The 27,280-nt window shown below is 38.0% G+C and overlaps 1 protein-coding gene across 3 annotated transcripts; it reads left to right on the plus strand.

The window, feature by feature from the left end:
• The first annotated feature begins 2,358 nt into the window (after nt 1–2,358).
• LOC104599175 (glycosyltransferase BC10) lies at nt 2,359–27,280 on the plus strand. Of its 3 annotated transcripts, XM_010261595.3 has the most exons (11): nt 2,359–2,713; nt 3,765–4,301; nt 10,173–10,271; nt 12,215–12,315; nt 12,417–12,488; nt 12,758–12,848; nt 24,378–24,458; nt 26,276–26,338; nt 26,425–26,547; nt 26,644–26,682; nt 26,775–27,280. In XM_010261595.3, the coding sequence occupies exons 2-11, from the start codon at nt 3,918–3,920 to the stop codon at nt 26,901–26,903; spliced, it is 1,182 nt and encodes a 393-aa protein (XP_010259897.1). In that variant the 5' UTR covers nt 2,359–2,713; nt 3,765–3,917; the 3' UTR covers nt 26,904–27,280. The 3 variants fall into 3 exon arrangements, with proteins under 3 accessions (XP_010259897.1, XP_010259898.1, XP_088754424.1); XM_010261596.3 differs by lacking the exon at nt 26,644–26,682; XM_088898298.1 differs by lacking the exon at nt 24,378–24,458.

Here is a 27,280-nt window from a genome sequence, read left to right on the forward strand (position 1 = left end):
AAGCTGATACATTGATATTAATGCTTTTTTTATGTTTTATTTATTTTTTCAAAACCGGTTTATAGGGGTCGGTTTAAGTTTTGGCTATCTTCTGAATCATGGCCTGATTTGATACAATCCATACAATCCTTGTAGGGGTGTATCAGGAAATCATTGACACGATACGTATCGATTGATATAGATTGATACATCGAACCTTGCACAGACACACACACACACACACACATTTATGCATTGACAGTGTAAATTTGCACTTTAGTTCACTTTTGCTCGTATTTGGCTACACTACATTTATGCATTGACAAATGGCAGAAAACACATTTTCCAATAGATATTTACATTGATAATAAGATGTAAAAGTACATCAATAAAAAATAAGTAAATTTCAAGTGGTTCTGTTTGGTAAGAAGGTAAATTTGTCTATGCAAAGCTAACCCAACTTTGCAATTTATAGGCTCTGTTTGGAAGGAGTACAAATACAAATATGTAGAGTTCAAAACCTTATATTTTGTATTATTTTGTATGCATTTGTATTGTACATATTTGTATTTATACTCTTTCCAAACTCAGCCTTTTATAAACCATTTTACACTCTACATACTTGCATTCACACATATGCATCGTTTCCAAACACAGCCTTAGGCTCAGTTTGGAAGGAATACAAATGCAAATACATGGTTTTGCACTCTACATATTTGTATTTGTACTCCTTCCAAACCAAGCCATATAAGAGATACATTTCTTCTTCATTCTTCATAATCCCATTGTAACCATGTTGCTACTTGGTTTGTTCTTCCCAAATGCCCAAGGCCCAATCATCTAACATTGTATATTCATTTTCATTCAATCATTTGATGCAGAGGATTCTTCTTCCTAAACCCATTAGACTTATTCACAGGGCGGGCTTCGGATTCAATTTTACACTGTGTCAAGCTTAGGTTTCAGGCCGGGTGCATTAGAATTTTGACAAAAGTCAAGCCCAAACCCGGCCCATGAACATATCTAAAACCCATCATAGTTGTGCCACTACTAGGTTTGTTCTTTCCAAATGCCCAATGCTTAATGGTTTAATGTTGTTTTTTCATTGTAAGCCGACTTTCTCTATTCTCCCCTCTTCCTCTCTCTCTTAACCACCAACCTTTACAAACCACCACCATTTTCCTCTGGATCTTTGGGGTTGGACCATCATCTTCCTCTCTCTCTCTCTCTCTCTCTCCTTGTGGCACTAGTTTTTGTTGGAGAAGATGGGGTCACTATAACTTTGGAGGAGAAGCTCTGAGGCGTGTCTGAAGACACTGTCTTTAGAACGTTATTTGCCCCCACTCAATTTTACTGAGTTTGCTGGCAAATTCGTTCTCAAGATACAACAGAGCCTTGGGCGAGAATCTACAACCAACAAAGTTGAAGAGTCTCCAAAGAAACCTTCTTTTGAATTGTGCCTCTTGATCACACCCGATCAAATCGTGACCGTTGATCTCATCAACGGTGATCAACGGTCAGAAACGCAACAAAACCAAAGCCACCCATCGTGAGTCACGCGGGTGCGAGCAAAGTGCGTCTCATTGCGCCACGCACATGCATGCGCATGCGTTGCGTGGTATCGAATCCCCATACTCTCCTCTATTAATTCTAAGGAGTGTAAATCAGCTCCTATTGAAATACTGAAAACAAAACTTATAATTTTTCAATGTGGGACAAGTTCAAAACTGGATTTTTGTAAGAGAAAAACTGATTTTTAAATCAAATGTATAGGTGCAATTTCTCATGTAGTTGACCAATCAAATCCATTAGATTTAATCTCTTATGAGATTAAAATCCAACAGTTTTCTCATTCGTCTTATTCTTGTGTGCTATCAGTTGTTAGTCTTGTTGCTACGTCACAGGCTATATTGAATTGAATACAAATTAGAAATTTAGAATAGGGGTTTCTTCTCTAAGTATTCGTCCCGTTCAAATATCTAATCGATTCACTCTCTTTCATTTAATTGGAGGCAATACTTCATTACAAAAGAGAAAAAGTCAAATTTCAATCAAGCAAAAGTAGAAATCGGATCTGCTCCTCACATCCTACCAACATCTCCCGTATTTATTAATTATTACACGGGAGATATTCCCATGCACGGTGGATATGCATGTGAGGCGCCCATTTACACCCATCTCTTTTGCACTCCCGTGCATTTACCCAATGTAAATGAAGAAATTTGTACCGCAACCGAAGGCGGTCTTAGGAGGTTTCCAAAATGAGCAAGGGTGATATCGTAATTTACGTTAAAAGAAAAGTCAATTGCATGAAGAGATACGATATACGTATGCGTGGAAAATTCTATAAACGAAGCACGTAATAATAATAAATTTATAATAAAATAAACAAACTCTGTAATATAATTCGCCGGCTGAAGTGTTCTTGTTTGGAACCGAGCGCAACGGCTGCTTGTACAGGTGAGACTTGAAGAGAGAGAGAGAGAGAAGACTGAATCGATTGCGAGAAATTAAAAGAAAAAAAAAGACAGCAAACAGAACGCGAACTCTTTCTTTAATTTATTTGTATATTGGTTCTCTCTCTCTTCTGGTCTCCTTTTGTTGCCCTAGATCTTGAATCCCAGCAATTGGAGCTTAAGATCTTTTGGAGGAATTCTCCGTTTAGATCTTCAAATCAAGATTCAAGTTCGGGAGTTGGGAATCTTTTCGAGCTGGATTGAGCTGGAGTGATCAGGTAGAGCTACTCATTTGTCTTGATTGCTGTGTTGGTTATTGAATTTGAAGTGGTGATTTCTTTAAACGTTGAATTGTTGAGTGAATAGAGATTTCTGGGTTTTTGGAAAGTGTTGAGTTTGAGCTGAACTTTTGGGTTGGTTTTTGGAGGTTTTGTAGATTTTGGTGGCATCGGGTTCTATTTGGTTTTTGTGTTGATTGATGTTGAACTGTAAATCCTTGGTTTTGATTTTGATTGGTTTGCTGCCCGAGAAGATTTGGAGGTGGGTTCTGATGGTTACGGATGTCCAGGAATGTGGGGTATACTTTTTTTGAGGATTAGATTCATTAGAATGACGTTTCGATTTTATTTGTTTGTATTTTTCTGTTATGTTTTGATTCTTCAGTTGACTTCGAGTATGTAGCCTGGGAAAGCAGGGGAAGAGATAAAATTTGAGGTTTGTTAATAGCGGAATGTTGGTGCAAATTTGAATTACGGTATAAGTTGGTTGGGTAACTTAGAAGTGTGGATGATGGATCTTGATTTTTCTTCGTTTACATAGATTTGGCTTTTCTTGTAACTGTTATCACTTAATTATTTCTTTGGTTTTTCAGTTGGATTATGCAGTTGAGCATGTGAAGAAGCTGAAATGGAAGCATTTAATGTGTTCTTTCTTTCTTATTTGCCGTCTTCTTTCTCTGTTGAGTGGTTTGAAACCGTTTTTCTCCTTTTGGATTTGAATAGCGATAAATGTTAGAGGTATTTTATTGCTTGATTTGCTTGTTTTTTCTTGAGTGGTTCAACCTTAGAGTGTTTTTTAAGTTTTTCCTCGCAATAGGTTTACAAATGACATTGGGTAAGTAGGCTCTTGTACTCTGTTTTTTTTTTCTGGCTGAAATTACTTGGATTACACTTGTTACTTATAAAAAAAAAGAGAATGGCATACACTTGTTTGAATCCAAACAAATACAACTATGCATTGTTCTTTCATAATGAATTATTTAGCTTTTGAAAGTGTGCAATCTACATGTTTGCACTTCTAATACTTTTTCTTTTTTGGTTTCAATTTCAGATTCCTTTATAGGTTAGTTGGCTGAAGGTATTTTGTTGGAGCTGTGGACTTCGCAGACTGGAAAACAGTGATCTGCTTATATTTACTCCAAGGTGGGCCTAGACTTATATGAAATAAGGAAGGTGTTCTGAAGTTATAATGTCATTAGTCTAAATGAAGGCATCAAAGGCGTGGCGGCTAGGCATTGGAGATTTGCAAATAATGACTGTGCCGCGCCACCGACCTCCTTTAAAAAGGCCTATGTGGATAATTGTATTGGTCTCTTTGGTGAGCTTGTTGCTAATTGGCGCTTATGTTTATCCACCACGAGGCTTTGTAGCCTGCTATATGTTTTCTTCAAATGGTTGCAAGTCGTTTGTCGAATGGCTTCCACCTTCTCTCTCTAGGGAACTTACTGATGATGAGATCGCTTCTCGCGTTGTCATTAGGGATATTTTAAGGATGACTTTTCCTGAAACAAAGAATGCCAAAATTGCCTTCATGTTCTTGACTCCTGGTTCATTGCCTTTTGAAAGGCTGTGGGATAGGTTCTTCAGTGTAAGTTTTTCTTTGTTACTATGCTTTTGCTTCTTCACTTTCTACTAAATATGGGCTTTCAAATATATGATATTAGTTCCTTCTCAGTTCTTCCTTCCGTAATTACTTTGTACACAACTTTATTTTTATCTTACTCTGCTGTCAGTGGCACATACATTGATTTTGAACTCCCATTTTGAAATGATTCTGTGGAAAGTGGCACATGCATTCAGTCAGCATTCCCATTTTGGTTTGTTCAAACTTAGGGCTTGTTCATTTCCTCTTAACTCTTATCTCTTAAGAGGAATCTTTTAACTTTAAGAGAAAAATGGTTGTTCGTTTCCTCTTATCTCTTATTTCTTAAAGTGCAATCATACAACTTTTTGTTTTCCGATGGTACCCCCAAAAAGATAAACAAAAACTCTCATATATGGGGTCAAAATGGATATTTGATAATTTTCAGAATTCAGAACAACATTATCTGCATTTAGAGTTCAAAGGAAAGAAAAGTTCACCAATACCAATATACCTCTTAATGTAATTATTGCACTTTCAGATGTCAGACTTCAGGGCAAACGAACAGGCCCTTAGTCTAAAACGTAACCCTTGTCCCAACTATATGGGGTTGGCTACATGAATCCTATTTTGCCATTTTGTTCTGTTCATTGCTTATCTGTTGCTAAACTATAAGCACTTAAATCATTTCTTACTACTTCAATGGGTCAACCCATGTTATTTTATGTCTTTTCCTAGCTCTTTTAGCCCCTATCTTCTCTCATTTTATTACCTACTAGAGCTACTCCTAGGTTCCTTCAAATGACTTCATTTCTAGCCCTGCCCATTTTAGTTCTTGCACTCATCCATCTAAGCATTTGCATTTTTGCCACACTTATTTTTTGGACATGTTGTTTCTTGACTACCAACACTCTGATCTACACAACATTGCTGATCATGTTGTTTCTCCAACCTCTCCATTTCACCAATCCTACTCCGATTCTATGGGCGACATCCCTCCTCAATCTATCCCTTGTTATGAATTATTGAACCAAGGCAATATAAGAGGTCACATTGAGTTATCTCTTGGTCTCCAATCCTCAGTGTACCTTGATTTGCATTCCTATTGCTATTAAATTTACATTGCATATAAGCTGGTCACTATCTACATTTAAGGGACCTTGTGGACTAAGATACCTGTTAAATAGAAGTTCAATCCTTATATTCCAATCTGAATTGCTTGTTTAGACGGATCCCTAGGACTGCCATCAGTTTAGCAGATATTTTAGCTAGGATTTGGTGCCAATATGTAACTATTAACTCATGTTCTTTTTCAGTGGTACTGGGTATATCAGCCCAATGGTTATCTTCCTACCCATTGCTCTTGGAGCTGTTGTGTGATGAGATGCTTTTACCATTCTTTGTTACTCAATAAAGAAGAAAGCTTGAGAAAGGTCGCTAGAGCGTTAGGGGGAGAAATTTGGGATGAGGAGGGAGGCCAAAAAGAGTTTGGTGAGGTGGAAGATTGACCTGTGTGTAGCAACTAAGTCTTTTGTTGCTACAGTTGTTGTGTAAGAGTGGTGTTTTCTCATGCTTTCTTTCCTTGTCTTTTCTCTCCCTCTTCACGTTTTTGGATGCACTTGCTATGTTCATATCCCCAGTTCTTGAAGGCACAAGTTTGAACCCAAGGCTCGAAAGTGCATTTTTCTTGGATATGCTTCCAAATAGAAGGGTTATTGTTGTTATGATCTAATTAATGGCACCCACTTTGTTTTTATGGATGTCACATTTGCCGAGTCAATCCCTTTTTATAATCCACCTCAGGGGGAGCAATCAATTGAAGCTTTTGACCTCCCTAGTTCATCTATTCCTTTCCCAGTTCTCACTTTAGGTGAGTCTTCTTCCAGTTTTGTCCAATCATCCTCTACACTTAGTTCATCTATTCCTCCTCCACCTCCTCCTACCTTCATTACTCCTAATATCATTCAAAGATGGCACCAAAGGCAAAGGCACAGGGATGAGCAAGTTGTTCCCACTACTACTTATCAAAAAAAAAAGTTGTTCCCACTACTATAACAGAGCCTCCTACACTTTAAATTCTTGAAGAGACAACGGGTTCGGTCACCCCATCCACTTCTCCAAACCTAGACCTTCCTATTGTAGTAAGGAAGGGTAAAAGGAGATGTACAACCCAATGTATCTCTAAACACCTTTCCTATGGACTCCTTTCACCATCTTATTGTTCCTTCCTAGCTTTTGTTTCTTCCCAGCCTAGACCTAAATCCATTTTAGTAGCATTAGCCAAACAAGAATAAAGGGGTGCTATGGAAGCTGAAATAGAAGCATTATATAAGAATGACATGTGGGATATTGTTGAGTTGCCTAAGGGGAAGGAACTAGTTGGATATAAGTGGGTCTATACCATCAAATATCATGCCAATGGGTCTATTGAGCGATTTAAGGCTTGCTTGGTAGCAAAGGGATACACCTAGATGTATGGAGTAGACTACTTGGAGACCTTTGCTCCTATAGCTAAGATGACTTCAGTGCGGGTTCTCTTATCCTTAGTAGCATGTTTTAATTGGCCCCATTTATCAATTTGATATGAAGAATGCCTTTTTGAATGAGGATCTCCATGAAGAAGTGTATACTCTCCCTCCTGGGATGTATGGGAAAGAGATGCATGGGTAGAGGTGTATTGTGGGCGGCCCACACAAATTGCGGGCTGTGCCGTGCTGGCCCGTGGGCCATCACGGGCCGTGCCGCCCTCCCCAGTGAAAATTTTGGGGGTTGGGCCAGGCCCATGTGGGCCCGTGCCGTGCTGTGCCACAGGACGGGCTGGCCCGTGAGACGAACCTTGGGTCGGGTCGGGCCGTGTATCAGGCCAACGCTATTTATTTAGAAAAATTGACAAAAAAAAACTTAAAATTTTAATTTTATATGAATTTTGTGTATAAAATTGCTTATATATGCAATAATTAAATAAATTAGTATAATAAAAATAAAAAAATACTTATTTTATTAATATGTTATATACTATATATTATTATATAATTATAATATATATAAAATATATATATGGGTTGTGCCAGCCCGCGAGCCATGGGCGGCACGGCCCGCTCGGTCGTGCCGTGCCTTGCCGGCCCGTGGACCTAAAATCCTAGGCCCAACACGGCTTGATTTACACCTCTATGCAAGGGAAGGTATGCAAACTAAAGAAACTTTTATATGGTCTTAAGCAGTCTCCTTGGGCATGGTTTGAGCAATTTCAGAATGCATTAATTCAGTTTGGTTATACTTAGATTTAGTCAAGCCATACCCTCTTTGTTAAGAGAAGAGACATGTTGGGGACATTTCTTATTGTTTATGTGGATGACATTGTAGTCACTGACAGTGATATTGAGGAAGTGAGCAACCTTAAAGGTTTCCTCAATACAGAGTTTGAAACTAAGGACTTGGATGAATTGACATATTTCTTGGGAATTGAAGTTGCTCGGTTTAAGGAGGGCATTTTCATTTCCCAATGCAAGTATATTGTTGGCCTTCTCATTGAAACAGGGAAACTTGGTGCCAAACCTGTATCTACCCCTATTGATCAAATCATAAGATTTATGCTATTGATGGTGAGTTGCTAGTCGACAAGGGAGTGCTTCAAAGGTTACTTGGGAATAGTGTTTTAAAAGGCGTGGGAGGCGTATGCGCCTCTAGGCGAGGCGCTCTCAAAATGCCCAGAGGCGTATGCCAGAGGCGGTAACACCTCAGAGGCGTACGCCTCAGGGCAAGAGGCTTTTTTCATGAGGCGTGCTAGAGGCGTACGCCTCATGCGCCTCATGCACATCTTATATAAAAAGACGGAAAAAAAAAAGAAAAAAAAAAGAAAGGAAAAGAAAAGAAAAGGAAGAGAAAGAAAAAGAAAGAGAAGAAAAAAAAGAGAAAAGGAAAGAAAAGAAAAGGAAAGGGAAGGGAAGAAAAGATAAGGGGAAAGAAAGTGGTTTGCCCCCTACTCCTTCAGCTGGGGGGCGAAGCCCCCCCAAACCCCCTGCCCCCGACAAGACCCCCCCCCCCCCCCTTTCAACTAATGTTATGCATCTTTATTCTTCTTAATTTAAAAGATTTTTATTAAAAATAAAGAAAAAATGAGATCCCCCTTACTCTTCATCCTCCTCCTAACCCCCCCCTCCTCTTAAGGAGGCTTACGCCTCTTTGTGTTCGGGAGGCTTATGCCTCTTGCGTTTTGAACTACGCCTCACGCCTCTAGGTAGTGGAACGCCTCGCGTCACGCCCCCGCATTTTAAAACATTGAGTTGGGAAGCTATTGTACCTCTGCATGACTCAACCTAACATATCTTATGTTGTCAATGTTATTAGTCAATTTATGCATGCTCCTCGGGATACACATATGGCTGTTGTAGAGAGAGTACTATGCTACTTGAAGAGTACCTTCGGAAAAGGATTTCCTTTTGCTAAACATGGTCACATGAAACCGGAAGCATGCATAGATGCAAATTGCACTAGATGCATTGATGATAGGAGATCTACATCTAGTTATTGTGCTATGGTGGATGAGAACATTGTTTCTTGAAGGAGTAAGAAGCAGTCTATGGTGGCTAGATTTTCAACTAAAGCAAAATATAGAGCTATGACCCATGGAGTTTCAAAGTTGTTGTGGCTTAGATCTCTCCTATAGGACTTGGGCGTTGCTTATGATAAGCCTATGGTGTTGTATTGTGATAATCAAACAGCTATAAGCATTGCTCATAATCTAGTGCATCATGATAGAACCAAAGCACATTGAGGTAGATAGGCACGTAATACGGAAGAGAGTTGCTTCAGGAGAAGTATGCATGTCTTTTATTGCCTCTGAGGAACAATTAGTAGATGTTTTGACTAAGGGGGTTCCAAAGGTTAAGTTGCAGCATGATATAAGCAAGCTGAGCATGATCGACATCTATGCGCAGCTTGAGGGGGAGTGAAGAAGGATTGGGCCAGATGGGCCTTAACTTGCTTCTTTTATTGGTTTTATTTCTAAGTTGTTTTTCTTTATATTGGGCCTTGAGTATGTGAGCCATCTTTTATTTATTTTTATTTTGTTTACCAACACAGACGCCCTATTGGGGGCATTCATGTAATTCCATCTACAATTATTTTTCAACCTTAGTAAAACACATAAGATAGGGCTGAAGGGAGTTACAATAGAATCAACTCTTTTTCTCCCTCTTCCCTCATCTTTCTCTCTTCCTCTTCTTGCTCAGTTCTTTTTCCTTTTGCTGTTTATTCTTTTAATAATCACAACACCTTTATTGTTCAACTTTCTTCTATTTGGAACAAAAATAAATCAGAATTTGCACCCAAATCATTTGCACTAACATAGTTTTGCATATTATTTGCACTACAACCAAACACAGCCTAAGTCTACCCAAATTTGCACTCTTATTGTTGTTGTTGTTATTTGTTATTTTCATTGTTATTCCATTGAGTATCCCTTGTCCCTTATTATTATTGCTATTGTTATTGTTATTATTATTATTATTTAATTTACATAGCATATATTATATTTTGGTCCTACTTATTTTAAAACCTCTTGTTTCTAAGGTTCAGTTTGGAAGGAGTACAAATACAAATATGTAGAGTGCAAAACCTTGTATTTTGTATGTATTTGTACTCCTTCCAAACTAAGCCTAAGGTATTTGTACATAAACTTAATTTTGCATTTAATCCTTTGTTTATTTTTTTCCCTCCAATGATAATAGAAGTATATGTTTTTTCTTGACCACATTTATTCATTGGTTTTCATTTATCTAAATGTGACATTCTTTTTTAGTTTTGATTAAAATTGTTGTTTTCTTGGTTATGTGAACCCTCTATATCACCTGAATGGCCATGTTTTTGCTCTTGTAGGGGCACGAGGACAGGTTCACTGTTTATGTACATGCATCTAGAGAAAAACCAGTGCATGTAAGCCGTTATTTTATTAATCGGGGCATCCACAGTGATAAGGTATGGTGAGAGTCCCTCCAAAAATTGCGGAAATCAACATTCTGTTTCCAATCTATATTATTTTTTCTCTTCTGGAACTTGCATCGATGGATTTAATGGTTTATATTTTTGAAATTGTTAGCAATCAGTGAGTTTACTAATACAACAGGTAAAAAGCAGTTCACCAAGCACCCTAATAATCAGCTGGCCCTGGCTTGCCCCCTACTGTAATTACAAGTCCCCTCGAGGAATTAAACCCAATATAATTGATTTCTAGTTGCCCTGAATTTAGTATTTTATATACTTTGATGTAATGATCAACAACTGATACATACATTAGTCTAGAGGTGGACCCAAAGACAAGCTAGATTTTGGTAAAATAGAGCCAAGGATTAGGGTACAATAGCAACAATACGAGGGATATATGGAAGCTGGCCAAGGACTTAAAACTCTTCATTCCATTGGGTTAGAAGGTTGACAAATGACAAGAAGGATGGGTTGGAAAAACAGGGGGTGAATAGAGAACGGTTGTTTTGGGCACATGTAATGTGTTTTTTTTTTTTTTTTTTTTTTTTTTTTTTTTTTTTGCATGAGTGGGGTGGTTTGTCATCCTAAATGAGGGTCATTCAACTTCATAAATTCTCTATTTGTTTATACTTTTAATAAAAATTACTGTTAACCATAAAAGAAATACTTCCCCTCAAGCTGCGTATAGATGTCAATCATACCTAACTTGTTTAAATTTGTTTCTAGTTCAGATTTTATCACTCTGCTAGTGAATACATTAGTTATCTGCATATTAGAAGTAACATATGGCAATCAGACTTAATCCAAAGAGATCCTCTGTTTAATAACATGCCTATCAACTCTATATGCTTGGTTCTATCATTACGGAATTGGGTTGTGAGCAATGTTGATGCTATTTTGATTGTCATAAATCATAATATAACATAAATGGCTTCTCATTGTAATCCAAAGATCACAAACACACCAGTTCTCGCACAGTATGTGCATCAAGAATATGTAGGTGCTTTATTGATAACTCAACGTTCCAACAAATAAGAAGCCAATGTTTTTTCAAACTATTTTCTGGAATATTGAATCTGAGAACTTTTATTTGAACCTTAAGAACAATTTGATAGAACTGATGAATTGCAACAGGTAGTTTCATCATGAGAATGCACTAGACACAAACAACCAGGAGAACTAAGAAAAATCATCCACAAACAACAGGAAATTCCTGTATCCACCTATAACAGTATGGTCCTCATTGCTTTCCCTAGCACCAGTAGGTCTGGTCTTTGCTGAAACCAGCACTACAATCTCCTACTCTCTTCACCATGAACTAGTCAATTAGCTTGTGCTAGTGGAATATTTTCATGTGTGAGAATATCTTCTTGTATGGTATCACATTCAGGGTTTAGACCAGCTAAAAGCTCAACTTTTTTTTTTCCTTCTTACCCAATACTGATATGTAGCTGTATCTGTGAGACTTTCCCACTGGTCGGCCTCAAGGTGATCTATCTCCTGCCACAAGGACTTTAGCCTAGAAAAGTAAACCGCCTCTCCCCCTTGCTTCAAATAATTTATTTCACCTTGTAGTTATTATGCTCTAGCAATATCTAGAGCATGTGAAAATGTCTCTATAAGATTGTTGTAGATATCTTCTAGTAGTTTTAGGTGATCTGTTGTTTTGGGTATAGAAGGTGGTATACTCTAAAGCTTCTTTTGGGTTTTTTTTTTTCTTTACACATAATTGTAAACATTTGATTACCGATTAAGAAAAAGGAAATCTTTAAAATAAATAGTCAATGCTTTCGATGTAAGGAGTTATATTTATCTCTGTGGTTGTTGTTATTGTTTTGGTATGAGAATGGAATATATTTTTTATGGATTCAGTGGGAAAGCTGGAGGCTTATTTTATGCCAAGTAGCTTTCTGATGATATGAACAAAATATATGCAGGTGGTATGGGGAACAGTTTCTATGGTCGATGCTGAGAGGAGGCTTTTGGCAAATGCACTCAAAGACCCTGATAACCAACATTTTGTCTTGCTTTCTGACAGGTTATTGGTTACCAAATTGCTTACATTCCATCAATGTTTTCTTAATTGTGCTTGATATTGTTGTGATTAGTTTTCTCATTACTTGTAAATTTGTATTGCAGCTGTGTACCACTGCATAATTTCGATTATGTGTATAACTATCTTATGGATACCAATATCAGCTTTATTGATTGGTAAGACTATTGTATTATTAAATGGGAGTGTGTTTTGGATATATTTCATAAATCATTCTGCTGATTATTGCTGGTCAATTGCAATTTGAATTTGGTTTGACAATTTAACATCTAATTCTTGGTTAATTGTTCCACTGCAGTTTTGTTGAGATGTTATTTATAAGATGAAAGTTCTTAATATTGAAAATAAGATGAATTACCCATTTGGATGAGAAGGTTCAAATATGTAATCTCTATCATATTAATGCACATTCTCTTTTGCTTTCCAGCTTTGAGGATCCTGGCCCACATGGTTCTGGAAGATATTCAAAGCACATGCTGCCTGAAGTTGAAAAGAAGGATTTCAGAAAGGGAGCACAGGTATACTCTTTCATGTATTTCTATGTTTACTTGACTTACAGATCAGGGCTTATCTTTCAACGTTTTGATATGCATTTATTACTATAATGTGTATCTGTTTCTACTTGACATTAGGGACCCAGTCACCCGGACCTATGTTTCTTTAATATCTGAGATATCTGAGACCTTTTATTCCTAGATACCCTTGCTTGCTTACTATACCCATGTCAGGCACGATATGTGTTTGATACAAGAGTGGACACTGCATGATACCAAGGTTTAAAATATTGACATGATATGCCCAATACAGGGCGTATCATATTGGTATTCAAAGGTGTGGGTATGTGGAACTTGTGGAAAATGATCCAACCTATTCCAGCAATCATGACTGCCACTAAAGGTTATAGTAGCGGTTGTAACCACCACCATAGCTCCCTAACCGCTGGCATAGGTAAAAAATGCTGATTCTTCCCAATTTTTTGGAAATTTCTATAGGCTGTCCCAACAACCTATAGAAAATTATAAAAAATTATAAATGATTTCTTTATAGTTTTAAATGATTTTTATTAAAAAAAAAAGAAAGAACTATAAATGGATCTATCAATGATCTTTAAGCTCATTTATCTAACAATAATTTATATAAAAAACAAAAACTTTCTTAATTTTTAGGAAAAATATGAAAATTAAAAAAATATATATTTATATATTTTAAATGGTTTTCATGGTAAGGAAGAACTATAAAATGGATCTATCAAACTCATTGAACCAACAACAATTTAATGTGTCTTGTAGTGAACTTTTAGTAGATTGGAAGCTCAAACTTTGTTTGAGGTATTGTTATTAATGTATTGTCTGATATGTATATTTTCTAGACTCATGGTATTGTTGATTGTAATGTATCTCTTCATATTAAACTATCAAGGTTTTCATTTTCCTATGTGTTTATACCTTATTCATAGTTATTTCAACTTTAAATTTATTATTATTGATGTATTTGTGGGATTTGTAAGATTTTCCCTAATGTATCCAAGCACATCCATTGTATCCATGTGCATCCAAAGCATATTGTGATACGTATTTGTATCCAAGCTTACCGATATGATACACGATAATGATATTTGAACCAAGGATTGAAATATCGATACAATGTGTTTGGTACGGAGTGTATTGTATCGATATCATTATTAACCGACACAAGATACACTATGACTGGAGGTGTATCCTACCAATTCTTCGAATCAGGCCGATACCAGTGCATATCAGTTAGGGGTGATCATTTCAGCCTGGCCCGGCCTGGCCCACACAAGCCTGACCTGGAAATTCCGGGCTTGGGCCTGGGTTTTGTGTTCAGGCCTGGCTCAGGCCTGGGCCCACATCAGGCCTGCAAATTTTAGGGTCGGGCTTGGGCTTAATACTTCAAGCCCGGTCCGGCCCGCATATATTTAAACTTACACATTTTGTGTATAATGTATACATGTTATTTTACATTATATTATATATTTTATATATAAATATTATAACATGACATGTATAATTTATATATGTAATATTTTATATTATATAATGTATAAAATAAGTTTATATGCATGTTATGTCATTTAATATATAGATATGTAATGTTTTATATATGAGTGACATTGGCCCGGAATCAGGCCTGGCCCGGCCCGGCCCATGATCACCCCTAATATCAGTCCATGTCGAATTGTATTGGTTGATATGCACCAATACAGACCGATACACAACGATACATGCACACATGCGGCTTTCTACTAAAAATGGGAATGGGGTGATTCAAACCTAAATCAACTAGCACAATAGCGCTTGGTGCTTAAGCTCTTAAACTACCCAGTCACTTAGCTTTTTATGATAATAAGTGAAATAAAAAAACTTTTATTAACTTTATTGTCTAAATGCAATCCAAATAAACAATACATATTTATGTTTAACAACTCCAAATAAAAATTAAAAAGAATAATATTCAAAATTAGTATTGTATAAAATAATGCAATAAACAATACATATTTATGTTTAACATTTTATTCTTCCATATATTCTTCTTCTTCTTCTTCTTCTTCTTCTTCTTACTACTACTACTACTACTACTTTTTCTTTTCTTCTTTTCCTATAACAAAAAGAAGGGTTCATCCCCTATATATTTTGAATTTTATTTTCCTTCTTTTTTCTTCTCATGAATATGTTGATTTTCTATACTTTAATATGAATTTTATATTTTTCTTATGAATAATTATTAAGGAAATATGGTTATGGTACCTAGGGAACTACCCTAGGATCTATGTTTTCAACATAAAAAAAATCCAATGCCTATAGCTTCGCCTTGGCGCCTTGAAAACTATGGTTTACGAAATATTCAAGAACATAAAATTAAATTGAATATATCAAATCTACTAATCTACATGTCATCAACATATAGTAGAAGAATGGTAATACCCTGAGACCATTGCCTAACAAAGAGAGAGTGATCAAAGGAACTCTAGCTATATCCAACAACAACTACAACATCTCAAAAGCATTGAAACCATGATTGGGGGCCTATTTCAAACCATATAGGGGTTTTTTTGAAGCGACATACTAGAAAAGAATCATTGTAGTATCCAGGAGGAGGCTTCATAATCAATGCCATACTCTTGACTATATTCCTAGGCAACTAATTGAGCCTTGTATCGATTAAGAGATCCATTGGATTTCAGCTTAATAGTGTAAACCCAATGGCTCCCAACAATGGAGGCATTTAGAGGAATAAGCACAAGGTCCCAAGTGTTATTCTTATGTAAAGTCTGATTTTTTGCATCCATGTCTTCCTTCCAATGAGGGATACTGTTGGCTTCCTAGTAGGAGCGAGAAATATCTATAGAAAACCAAACAATAGACAAAGAGCTATTGTTTGAAGGAAAACCATAGTGGTTAGGAGGTCTAGAGATATGAGTAGAATGGCGGAGAGGTAAGAGGAGTATCTTTAATAGTAGTAGCAGAAATAGAAGTATCAATTACAAGAGTAGTTGTGAGATGATGACTGAACTGAGAGAAAGGGGAGTTGCAGGCGCAGGGACTGGAGCACGTAACCACTTACAAGAGAAGACAAGAAGGTCCTTCTCAGCATAAGGAGGTGGAGCATCCTGTGAATGAAAGTTTGGCAAAATAGAAATAGACGGTGTAGGTGATCTAGCAATTTTAGCAAAAAAGGGGATATGCTCAAGAAAAACAACATTATGTGAAGTACAAATACGATGAATAGAGGGATCATAGCAAAGAAATTGTTTGTGGTTAGGATTGTAGCCCACAAAGGTACACATGGAAAACTGTGTAGACAATTTAGAACATTCACGAAAGGGTAGATGAACAAAGCACACACACATCCAAAAACATGAAGCATAGATAAATACAGGGGACGGCCAAACAACTTTTGAATGGAAGACATATTACCAAGAATAGAGGAAGATGTATCAAAGGAATTTTGATAGCATCATCCTTCGACTCAAGATGTATCAAAGGTCTAGAAGGAAGGAACTTTGTTCTTAACAAAACCCAAATAAAAAAAAAAGGATATGTCCCTTCTTATGACCAGCCATCTTGTGTCAAAGGTTGTTTGAGACTTCTCGAACTTCAACCAAACAAACGGCCCAAACTGGACATATCCTTTGACACAATGTATCAAAGGTCTACAAAGAAGGAACTTTGTTCTTAACATAACCCAAATCAAACAAAAACTTTAATTTCTTAGCATGTATATGACCTATACATTTATGCCACAAGTCCCGATTATTATTTTTGTGACTCAGAAAGGAACTAGAAGTGGAGGAACTGAAATAAGATGATGTTGTTTGAGACTTCTCAACCTTAAGCAAACAGATAGCCTAACCTGCACCCCTTCCCTTTCACCTTCCCAGTGTTCTGGTCCTGAATGAAACATCCATCATGAGAAAAGGTGAGAATGTTAGTTACCTTCATCAACTAATTGGCCAATAGAAATGTGATTTGTAGTGAGATTAGGAACAAGAAAGATCTTAGTAAGAGGGAATGACACAATGGAAGAAAGCTTAAGAGACAAATCACCGCTACCAATGGTGTTTAATTTTTCACCATTGATAGTAACAATATGTTTGTGATGGGCTTCAATAAGGTTACTTGGTTGGTTAGGGTAGGCTCCTGTTATATGGTTGGTAACTCTAGAGTCAATGATCCAAACATGAGAAGGAGAGGAAAAATAACCAGAGAACTCACTAGATAAGCCAATAGTAGATGTTACCAGTTGTTGAATGTTTTCCTCAACCATAGATGCCAGAGAATCACCTTTAATAGAAGAATTACAACTATTAGAAGATTTCTTATTCCCATGTGCTATAAAAGCAGTGTCAATCCCATAGGTCGATCCATCAAGTTTCACAGGAACATTATCAACTCTATTCGAGGCCATTTCAGCAAAGAAATAATAGTCCAAACACAACAAAGAAATCAATTTGAGATGAAAAAGAAGGCATTTATCTCCTTTAGAAACCTCAAACACCCTCCTAGAGCCCTAGAAGCCCCTCCCTCCAAAGATTCACTTTTCCGCGGGAGTGGGAGAAGAGAGAGAAGAGGCTGTCGCTCCCTCCAGAGACCTCCAAAAAGGTTGGGACTAGAGCACCACTTCCTAGGTCAAAATTGAAGAGTCCTACACTCCTACTAAAATAGGACTCTCCCCCCTTCTCCAGTTCTTCCTAATTTTGGTGTAAAACCCTAGACCAGCTACAAGGGATTGCAATTCCACAAAAAAAATCCAAAAACTGGGCTTACCTGACGTCTTCAATTAGCCCTTTACCTTATCATGCAATCTGCCGACCTAGGGATGCATGATGGAGCAGCTCAAGAAATGTTTAAACTTGCTCTGATACCAAGTATGCCCTTAGTAAGTAGGCTACTTGTGAGAACTTAAAAAACACTCTTAACTTAAAAAATAAACTAATGGGCCTAAGGCCCAATAACTCCCTAACTATGCTATGTAAATAAAAAACATGTTATACCAGCCCAAAACTCAACAAATAACAAAGGGAAAAGGTCCTTTCGAGGGGTGTCTCCTACCCAGATATCCTCCCAAAAGCAAACAACATTGCTAGAACAAACTCCATACCTGATAAAATTGAGAAATTAAGGAAGGGTGTTGTGAATGGCCTTCCAAGGTGCTGCCAGGTTAGCTTGCCTTGACACACTAGCATCCCATCCATTCTCTGAGCTCCCAAGAATGCTTCTCACCACCTCATGCCATTTCCCTAACAAAGCTTGATTTTTTTCAATCACCCTCCCAAGTCCTAAACCCCCCTCTTCTTTACTGCAAACAATTTCCCATTTAACCAAATGATCATTTTTTTCTTGTCCCCGGCTCCCACAGGAAGTCTCTCATCAACTTCTCCAGTTTCCTAGCTTCCCTAGTTGGTATCCTAAAAACAAACAGAAAGTAAGTAGGTAAGTTAGCCAAAGTAGCTCTTATTAAGGTGATTCTCTCATTCTCCCTCCCAAAGAGATGTAATTCTTCTTCCATGAAGCTAATCTCTTATCAAACTTTTCTAGCACTGGGGTTCAAAATCAGCTCTCCCTAGGATTTGCCCCTAGTGGAAGCCCTAAGTAGGACATAGGCCAAGAAGAAGAGATGGAACACTTAAGACACTCCGCAATAACGTCAATCTCCCCAACCTCCAAGTTTATATCCGCTATGCAACTCTTCTCCAAATTTATTTAAGATTAGAAACCCTTTCAAATCCTTTGATTAGCTCCTTTAGGTTTGCTACCTTCTCGCTAAAACCTCCTTCACAAAAGTTCATTAGGTCATCTGTAAACTGAAGGTGGGTGATTGGGATTTGGTGTCTCCCTATTCTCTAATCCCTAATTGCATCTTCTCTATCGGCCTTAGTAATGATCCTACTAATCACATCAGCTACTAAGGTAAAAAGGAAGGGAGAGAGTGGATCCCTTTGCCTGACGCCCCTGCAAGCTAGGAAAAAAAGTCCTTCACCACACCATTTACCAGAATAGAGTAGTGACAGGTACTAATGCACCCAAATAAAAACTCCCAATCCACCAAGTCATAGGCATTTTCAAGATCCAATTTACAAACAAAACCTCTTTGCTTATTTTCATTTCCTCCACACACTCATTCTCTATTAAAATCTGATCTATTATTTGTTGCCCTTGAATGAAGGCCCCCTGAGTTTCACTAATGATAGAAGGGAGAACTGTTTTGATCCTCAAAGAAGCACTTTAGCCAGAATTTTATAGATGCTTGTCACCAGACTAATATGCCTAAATCTTTTGGGTGGTTAGAATCAATCTTCTTAGGGATCAAGGCCAAAAAAGTGGCCTTGGAGGCCTTGATTCCAAGGCTTATTACATGATTGTCTGCAAATTCCTTAAAGACTTCAACTAAATCCTCTTTTAGCACCTCCCAACAATCTTGATAAAAATCCATTGTAAAGCCATCTAGACCTAGAGCCTTGGATCTATCCATTAGAAAGACAACTTTCTTAATCTCTTCTTCCTCAAAATTCCTTTCCAACCACCTTGCCATTCTGTCCTCAAGTCTTGGCCATTCCACCCCTCCCACGATTGCTCTCTCACTTAAAGGTCTTCTATAGATTGATTTGAAGTGGTCCACAAGTTTTTTGGCTATGCCATCCTGGTTGGTAATCACCTCCTCTTCTATCTCTAGCTTGGTCACAAAATTCTCTTCATCTCCTATTGGCCAAGTCATGGAAAAATCTAGTGTTCTCATCACCTCCTTTAATCCACTTATGTCTAGATTTTTGTCTCCAACTGATTTCTTCCCTCAATAACACCTCTTCTAGATCCTTTTTCAATTGACTCCTTAACACTTTGTCATCCTCGGTCAAACCATTTTGGGATTCTTTTTCATCCAAGTTTTCTATTCGCGAGATTAGGCTCATTTTTTGCTCCTCAATTCTGCCAAACTGATCTCTATCCACTCTTTTATTTTGGCTCTCAACCTCTTTAACTTCTTATGAAACTTAACCCCCTTCCATCTTACCCCCCTCACCTCCTCACCCCACCACTCCTTCACTTTTTTTTCACAAAATCTGGATGGGTAAGCCACATATTTTCAAATCTAAAAGGTTTGGGTCTAGTAGAAAAAGACTCGGTACCTATCTGGATAGGACAGTGATCAGAGGTGATCCTAGGTAATGCTCTAGCAACCAAGTTTTCCAAACTGTTCTCCCAAGCTAGATTAAATAAAAACCCGTCCAACTTTGAACACAAAGGGGTTTCCTAAAGGTTGGACCAAGTATAATTGGTTTGCAGCAGAGGTATTTCCTTCAAGTCACAATCTTCAATAAAACCATTAAATTTTCTCATGCTTGTTGTGATTGCCTGTTGGGGATTACTGATTGCATATACCTCCCACATTTCATTTCTCTCTCTATAGGAGTTAGGGCCATAAACATTGGCTAGAACCCATACACACCCATCCTCTACATTCTTGGACTTAATGGAAATGGAGAATCTGCCTATCAATTCTTCCACTGCTTCCACCACGTCCTCCCTCCACAGTGTTACAATCCAACCTACACCTCTAGACCTCTAGAAACTCCTAACCCATCTCCCATCTAATTCCATCAGTTTGGTTTCTTGTAGAAGCACAATGTCGGGTTTTTCCCTTTGGAGTAGGTCTTTGATCACCATTCTCTTTCTTGCACTCCCTAGACCTCTTACATTCCAGCTAATAATTTTCATCGGGACAAAAATAGCTAAACACCCATGAAGAAGCCTTTGTCTCATTATTTTAGGCCCTTCCTCCTATCCCCTTTACCACTATGTTCTAAATCTTCCTCAATGTCCGAGATTAGCCTTTCCACTTCAGATCTTTTTTTCTTCTTTTTTTCCTTTTTCCCCCTTCCTGATACAATAAGTATCCTCTTCCTTCTCTACATCCTTTCCATCCAATGTCTGAAATAGATCTTTACCACGCTTGCACTCATTTTGGCTGCAACAGCTCTCTCTGACTCCTTCCTTTTTTTAGTTCCTCTGGCCCTGTACAAATCAATTTCTAGATTTTGTCCACCTCCTCACTTGTCCCCTTACTCCTTCCACCACTCTCTCCCCTCCTTCCACTATCACTCTCTCTCCTCCATCCACTATCACCCTCTCTCTTACATCAAATCCTCCTGGATGGGAAGCTTGAGTACTGACTTATGTGCTATGCCTGTAACAGAAACTCCTTGAAAAACTTCACCAAATCAGATGTTTGTAGGGTGAATCGATCAGGTCTAGGTGACAATGTTTGGCCTCAACCCAAGATCTCCCAAGAGAGATCTAACAAAATCTCTCCCACTGGTTGCGCAAAGTAGACTGAACAACAATTAGGGTTGATCAAAACAGCCCTAATCTCTTTCACAGAACAGAGAGGGAAGTAAATCTGAATAGACGAGACAATATGATTACTGCTTTCAGTGAAGATCAAGAGAAGAGAAAATAGATCAGAAAGCAATCCACTTTGAAACCATGTCAACACTCTTAGCCGAATAGAGAAGAGAACAAGAATAATCTCAGAGGTGTCTAGAATTGTCGACCCCCACCTCAAAGAGTCTCTTATATATTAAAAGATATGTACAGTTACAAGAATGCCCATACAGGGGGATGAAAGAGAAAACAAAGAATACAGAATACAGGTAATGTAATGTATAACAGGGAATATACTAATAAGATACATCAAGTCACAAATTCTCCACATTAAAAATGGTTTTTAGACCTGCTTTTATAGGAGAATCTTTAGGGGGAGGGGGGAGGGGGGAGGGGGGAGATTCTCCACAAATCTCTATTTTAACATATATCTGAAAAAAAAAAAAAGAAGATTTCATGGGACATGCTAACTTTGAAGGCTAATTTGGTTCATTGATTAGATGATCTGGGTTTAAAATCCATATTTACTCATGTATTTTTGTCCATTCTTTAATCTACACATTCGCATGCACATAACATACTCTTTGCATCTACCTCTCCTATAACAAGAATAGGGGCTCCATATTGTTGTTTTCTATAGGCTTTGTAATTTTTATTGCTTTCTACATTTAATGTTTAGTTCTTTCTTCATGCTATTATAACCTCCAATGTTTGATACTTCAACTAGGGAAACAGGCTATTATCATTAAAAGAAAACAAAAGAATCAGGGATGCTAACCAAGTTTCTGTATAAAACAATCATCATCGTATGGGTGACTAGGAACATCCCTCTCACCTAACCTAAATATTCTGTACACATTGTAAATAATACTCTTTTACCTGAAGGGATGAGAGATCCATCCTATGGACGCCCAAAGATTGCGGAATAAGGGGCGAATTTCAAAAATTTTATCTCTCCCTTCAACTGGGAATCGTATTCCCCATTTAGAAAATCATATTTTCATGGATCAATCTTGAACCATAAACTGAACCAGATCTGAACCAAAAGGAGTGGGAGAGGATTATACCTGATACGGAGAAATACTATCTCCTAATGGAGGTGTTCACGCCCAAGGAAGGATCCAAAATCTGCTCCCACTGAAGATGGCGCAGTGCAGGGTGGAGTAGAATCAGCAACGTTCTTCAAAAGAACTTGATCCTTCGTAAGGATCAACTGGACGACTTGAGTACAGCTCCAACCAATCTTTTCACAAAAGATTGAAATCAAGATCCAATCTTGATTGCTCCCAAGAACTGGAGATCGAACTGAAGGAATGGCAATGGCAGGAAGGTGGCGGCAGGAGAGAATTCACAGTATGCAGGAAATCTCTCAATCTCTCTTTCTTTAAGAGAAGAATGCTGTTGATGATGTAAAAGGCTGCTGCCCCCTTCCCCTTTTATAATCTCAAAGGGATCAACTCCTAATCAGATTAGGAGTTGCTAATCCAAATCATATTTGGGTTAGAAGTCCCTTAGTGATAAGGGATAATCCTTATCTTATCTGCAAATCAGATCAGTTGTCTCCTAATCTAATTAGGAGGTTTCCAGATCTAAATCTTATTTAGATCTTGGACTCTCTGAGTGGATAGGGTCTAAGCCCAATCCTTTTAGCTGACCCACTTCAGAATTTGCCCCCTTTAAATGACTAATCAAATCAGCCCAGTTCGAAATGGGCTTAAGGCCCATTAAGGTTATGTACTCAAAAAACCTTCCAAATTGCTGCCCAGTTGGGCTTCCTTGTATGGCGTGGGACCCAAGCATTGATCTACACATCAGCCACATGGGTTCAGCCCAGCCTTTGTTACAAGGCCTGGCCGAATGCACTGCTGAAGACAGTGTACCCCCTGAAACCCATCAAATGAGCTCTATGGGCCCAACACTTACACTAAGTGGTCCCTGGGCCAAGCCACCTTGTAACACCCAGGGACTGTGGGCAAATGCAAGATTAGCCCATCAGGCATTATCCTCAATGGTCTTACACTTGACCTCTCAGCCCATAATGATCATACACTGCCCGACAAGAGAGGACCTCTCCCTCGGCTGCAAGGAACAGTGTTGCACTCTCCACTTATATGGATCCCGGGAATTAAAACCTTCTTGCAAACAATTTAGAAACCATACATATATACTTTTATATCTTATATAAAATATATTTTGCAAAACAAATCTCAACGGTTGAAATCGGCTGCCGGCAGTCTTGGTTTCCATCAGTGAGAGTGCATCCCCGATCATTACCTTTGTCCGACAAAGGGGCTGATCCTGTCACTATGATCACCCACTCAGATGAATTCTCGGACTGTCCCAACATACCCAGGTTTTGACCCCCGCTAAGGATCTCACTGATTGGTACATCAAAGACAGCCCAATCCGACACCTAATGTAGTATCATAATCGAGTCTAGGGGTCGGGTGTAACTTTTCAGTTTTGCCCATCAATCTCCAAGGTCCAGGGCAATACTGGAAATCTGGTCCAGTTCAAAGATTCAATTAATCCTACACTGTATGCGCCTAGGGTCTCACCCTGGCAGCTAAGACAAGCCACCCCAACCGACTTGGTGGCACTACAGTGACAGCCTTGTCAGGATAGGTCTCCCCAGACCGACCCACTGGCTGTGAACATTCTAAACTAACACGAGTCTCATTAAGTGTCCAGTTTAAGGGTATTACACAGAAACATACCAAGGGAACATGAATCAAATATGTATCTTTATTCATTTACAATAAACTCATAAAGTACATCATTCTGATTGAAGCTAAGGGCATACAAAACTGTCTAACATTACCATATCTCATAAAGTTCATGGCTACTAATCAAAAAATAAAAAAAGAATAATTTGCCCCATTCATGGTCCATTCAGTCAAGGGCTCAGTAATTTCACTCTTACTAGTCATTGATCCAAAACCATTTTTTTTATCAGAAAGGAATTTGCAGGCCTCTCAATCAGAATGTTTATCCCTTTGATCAGAAAATTTTGCAGGCCTCTCTCTCTCTCTCTCTCTCTCCCTGTTCATGTGTGTGTGTGTGTGTGTGTGTGAAAATGGAGCAATGAACTAAACACACTCTATCAAAATATATGTGGTAAGTTTTAACTGAAATATTGTATTGCAGTGGTTCTCAATGAAACGACAACATGCCTTGATAGTTATGGCAGACAGTCTTTACTACTCGAAATTCAAGCTTTATTGCAAGGTATCTTCATACTTTGAGTGTATTTTTAGTCATTGAGAATTTTAGTTCATTTTTGTCATATGTATTTTTATTCTAAGGTTTTATATTTTCTCAAATAAAGAGTTCAATTTAGACTTATGAATTTGTCTTTTTCACTGGCTGGTCCTAACAGTGATCTGGTTTTGTTTTATCATTTTCGTAAGGGCTTCCTGCTCTAGCAAATTCTGCATATAGTTCTGCTTTTCTTTTGCTTTCCTCCTTTTCCCTGCCTTATCTATTCTCTTGTATTTTACTTTTAGTAGACAATTTTCATTGCATTTGCAGAAAATTTCAGCTGGAAATGCATATACAGAAGCTAAAGAGTATCTAAACCATATCCCAGAACCTATAGAAGCTATATGATGCATGATCTCTTAAAATAGTACATCTATCCATGCGAAATGTTTTAATCAGATATTTCATCAATTAATGTAGAGCAATTGCTCCATAAATATTCTTTCGCATTAGCAAATTTCAAATGCATCTGCAAGAATACCATGTGTAACAAGTATCTATGCTTGGATTATACTTGGCTCCTAAGAACAAAAAATGAGAGCATGTCAGTTGCATATAAAAGGAGTTACATAATAAGAAATGGAAGGTTGCCCTGCTCCCTTAACTCCTTGTGAATGGCTCTGTTATGGACCCGGAATAGGATCGCGTCACGGGTCAGTCCATGGGGAAAAGCTCCTGTTTTCCCTTGTTCCTCCCCTTCCTAGCTGAACCTATCTTGGCGTCCTAGAGGGTGATTTGTCCAAGAGATCACCGAACTCTCCTTTTACTCTCTTTCTTGACTGGAAATTTGATATCCTCATTCAATAATGGGGTCTCCTTAAATAGGAGATTACAAGAGTCCTAATCAAAGGGAGTCTCCTTGCTGAATAGGGAGACTTCCAGTTCTATCTTGCTAAGGATAAGATGAGCTAATCCTAATCTGATAAGCTACTAACAAGATAAGAATAGAGCAATAGAATAAGATAAGAACAAGCAAGATGATCTAATCTAATCTAGATAAGGCTGCTGTTGCCGAACTGGGTAGGATGAGAATCATTGAATCACTGCTGCTGCTGCTGGTGGGTCAGGTGCCTGTTGCTGCCGGTGGCGACGGTACGTCTTCCCGAGGAATGCGTCCATAACAGGCTCTATGGATCTTTGGACATTATTATGCTATACTTGTTTTCAAAGATATCCCCATTTCTCTTGTGCTATTAAGTACTGACTACTGACTACATGATGACAAGAAAGGTGACTCGCAAAGCTTTAAAGAGAAAACTGTTGGAGTATATGTAGTTGCAGCGGGATTTGGGAAGGGGGAATAAACAGTGGATATGCCTTAATCATTGTAGAGTAAGACCACTGAAATCACACTTCCCTGCCAAAGCTTCCCAAAACAGACTCCTGCCCACTTCCCTAGTAAACCAATAGGTAAGAAGCTTGCTAATTTTGGACCTATCCGAACAGGGTATTTAATATAAAGCCAATAATTACACTTCTTTAATAAAATGTCTGAGTGCCCAAGGGGCATTTTCTATTTAAAGTGTTCATCTTATGATAGTTTGAGTCTCATACACGATCCACAAAGCCCAAAGAAAAAAAAAAAAGACATAATTTTTGTGGTGCATGGGGACATCTGTAGTTTTTCCTTCGATTCCTTTTTACCTTGAAATGTGTAATGAATTTCAATGCTGTTCAATACGTATACTGTGCTTTATCAATTTATCTTGACTTGGAAAGTATGGATGGTTTATACCTTCTTGTATTAACAAGTGTGCTGATTCTAATATATTTTATTTTCACAGCCAGGCATGGAGGAGGGGCGCAATTGTTATGCAGATGAGCACTACCTGCCAACCTTCTTCTATGTGCGCACAGTAGACTTTTTTACTGTAATCTTCACTCAATATTTCCTATTTGGCTAAACTTAAGGAACTTACTGTGTACTTTGCAGATGATTGATCCACAGGGGATTGCAAATTGGTCTGTGACACATGTTGACTGGTCTGAAGCAAAGTGGCATCCAAAATCTTACAGGGCACGGGATGTTACCTACGAGCTCCTGAAGAATATTACGGTATGGTTTTGTTCCTTGGTTTTATAATCCCACTGGTACATTTGATCTACTTCATGGTTGATTTATGCGATTCTTTGGTGTTATTGTCATTTACAGTCTATCGATGAGACTCTGCATGTTACAAGTGATAGAAGGGTAATAATAATATTACTAGTAAGTTTAATGTGCTTTGAATGCTTTATTATCAACTTCTAAAAGCAATTGTTGTCTCTCATGAGCTTCTGCAGAGGGAGGTGCAGATAAGACCTTGTTTGTGGAATGGTATGCAGCGGCCATGCTATCTATTTGCGAGGAAATTCTACCCAGAAGCACTGGATAACTTGATGCAATTATTCTCCAACTATACGCTGACATGATGCACATCTTAATGATTTTTATTCTTTGGTTGGATCAACGACTGCCGACCCATCCTACTGTCTGTCGCTGCTTCAACCGTATATATTGCAATGTTGTAAAATGACACGCTGTAGATTGCTTGGATGCCTCGGACCCGGATTCAGATTCATAGAATAGAAGGGCGATTGTCAGAGCAAATAGGGTTAATTGACTCGGAGGCTTGATGTTACTGCCAACTTGCCTGGTGGTGTCGCTTCCTCTAGGGTAAATGATTTGCTGTTTCTCTGTTGTCCATTTCTTTCTCTTTTTTTTTTCCATTTGTGTTGCTTATGTTAAATTATTTTGGAAATAGAAAATTTTGGGGATTTATGCAAAATTTTTTATTTTATTTGTAAAA

This window comes from Nelumbo nucifera, chromosome 2 (assembly GCF_055504915.1).
Source record: "Nelumbo nucifera cultivar China Antique chromosome 2, China Antique-T2T, whole genome shotgun sequence".
Lineage (NCBI taxonomy): Eukaryota > Viridiplantae > Streptophyta > Magnoliopsida > Proteales > Nelumbonaceae > Nelumbo > Nelumbo nucifera.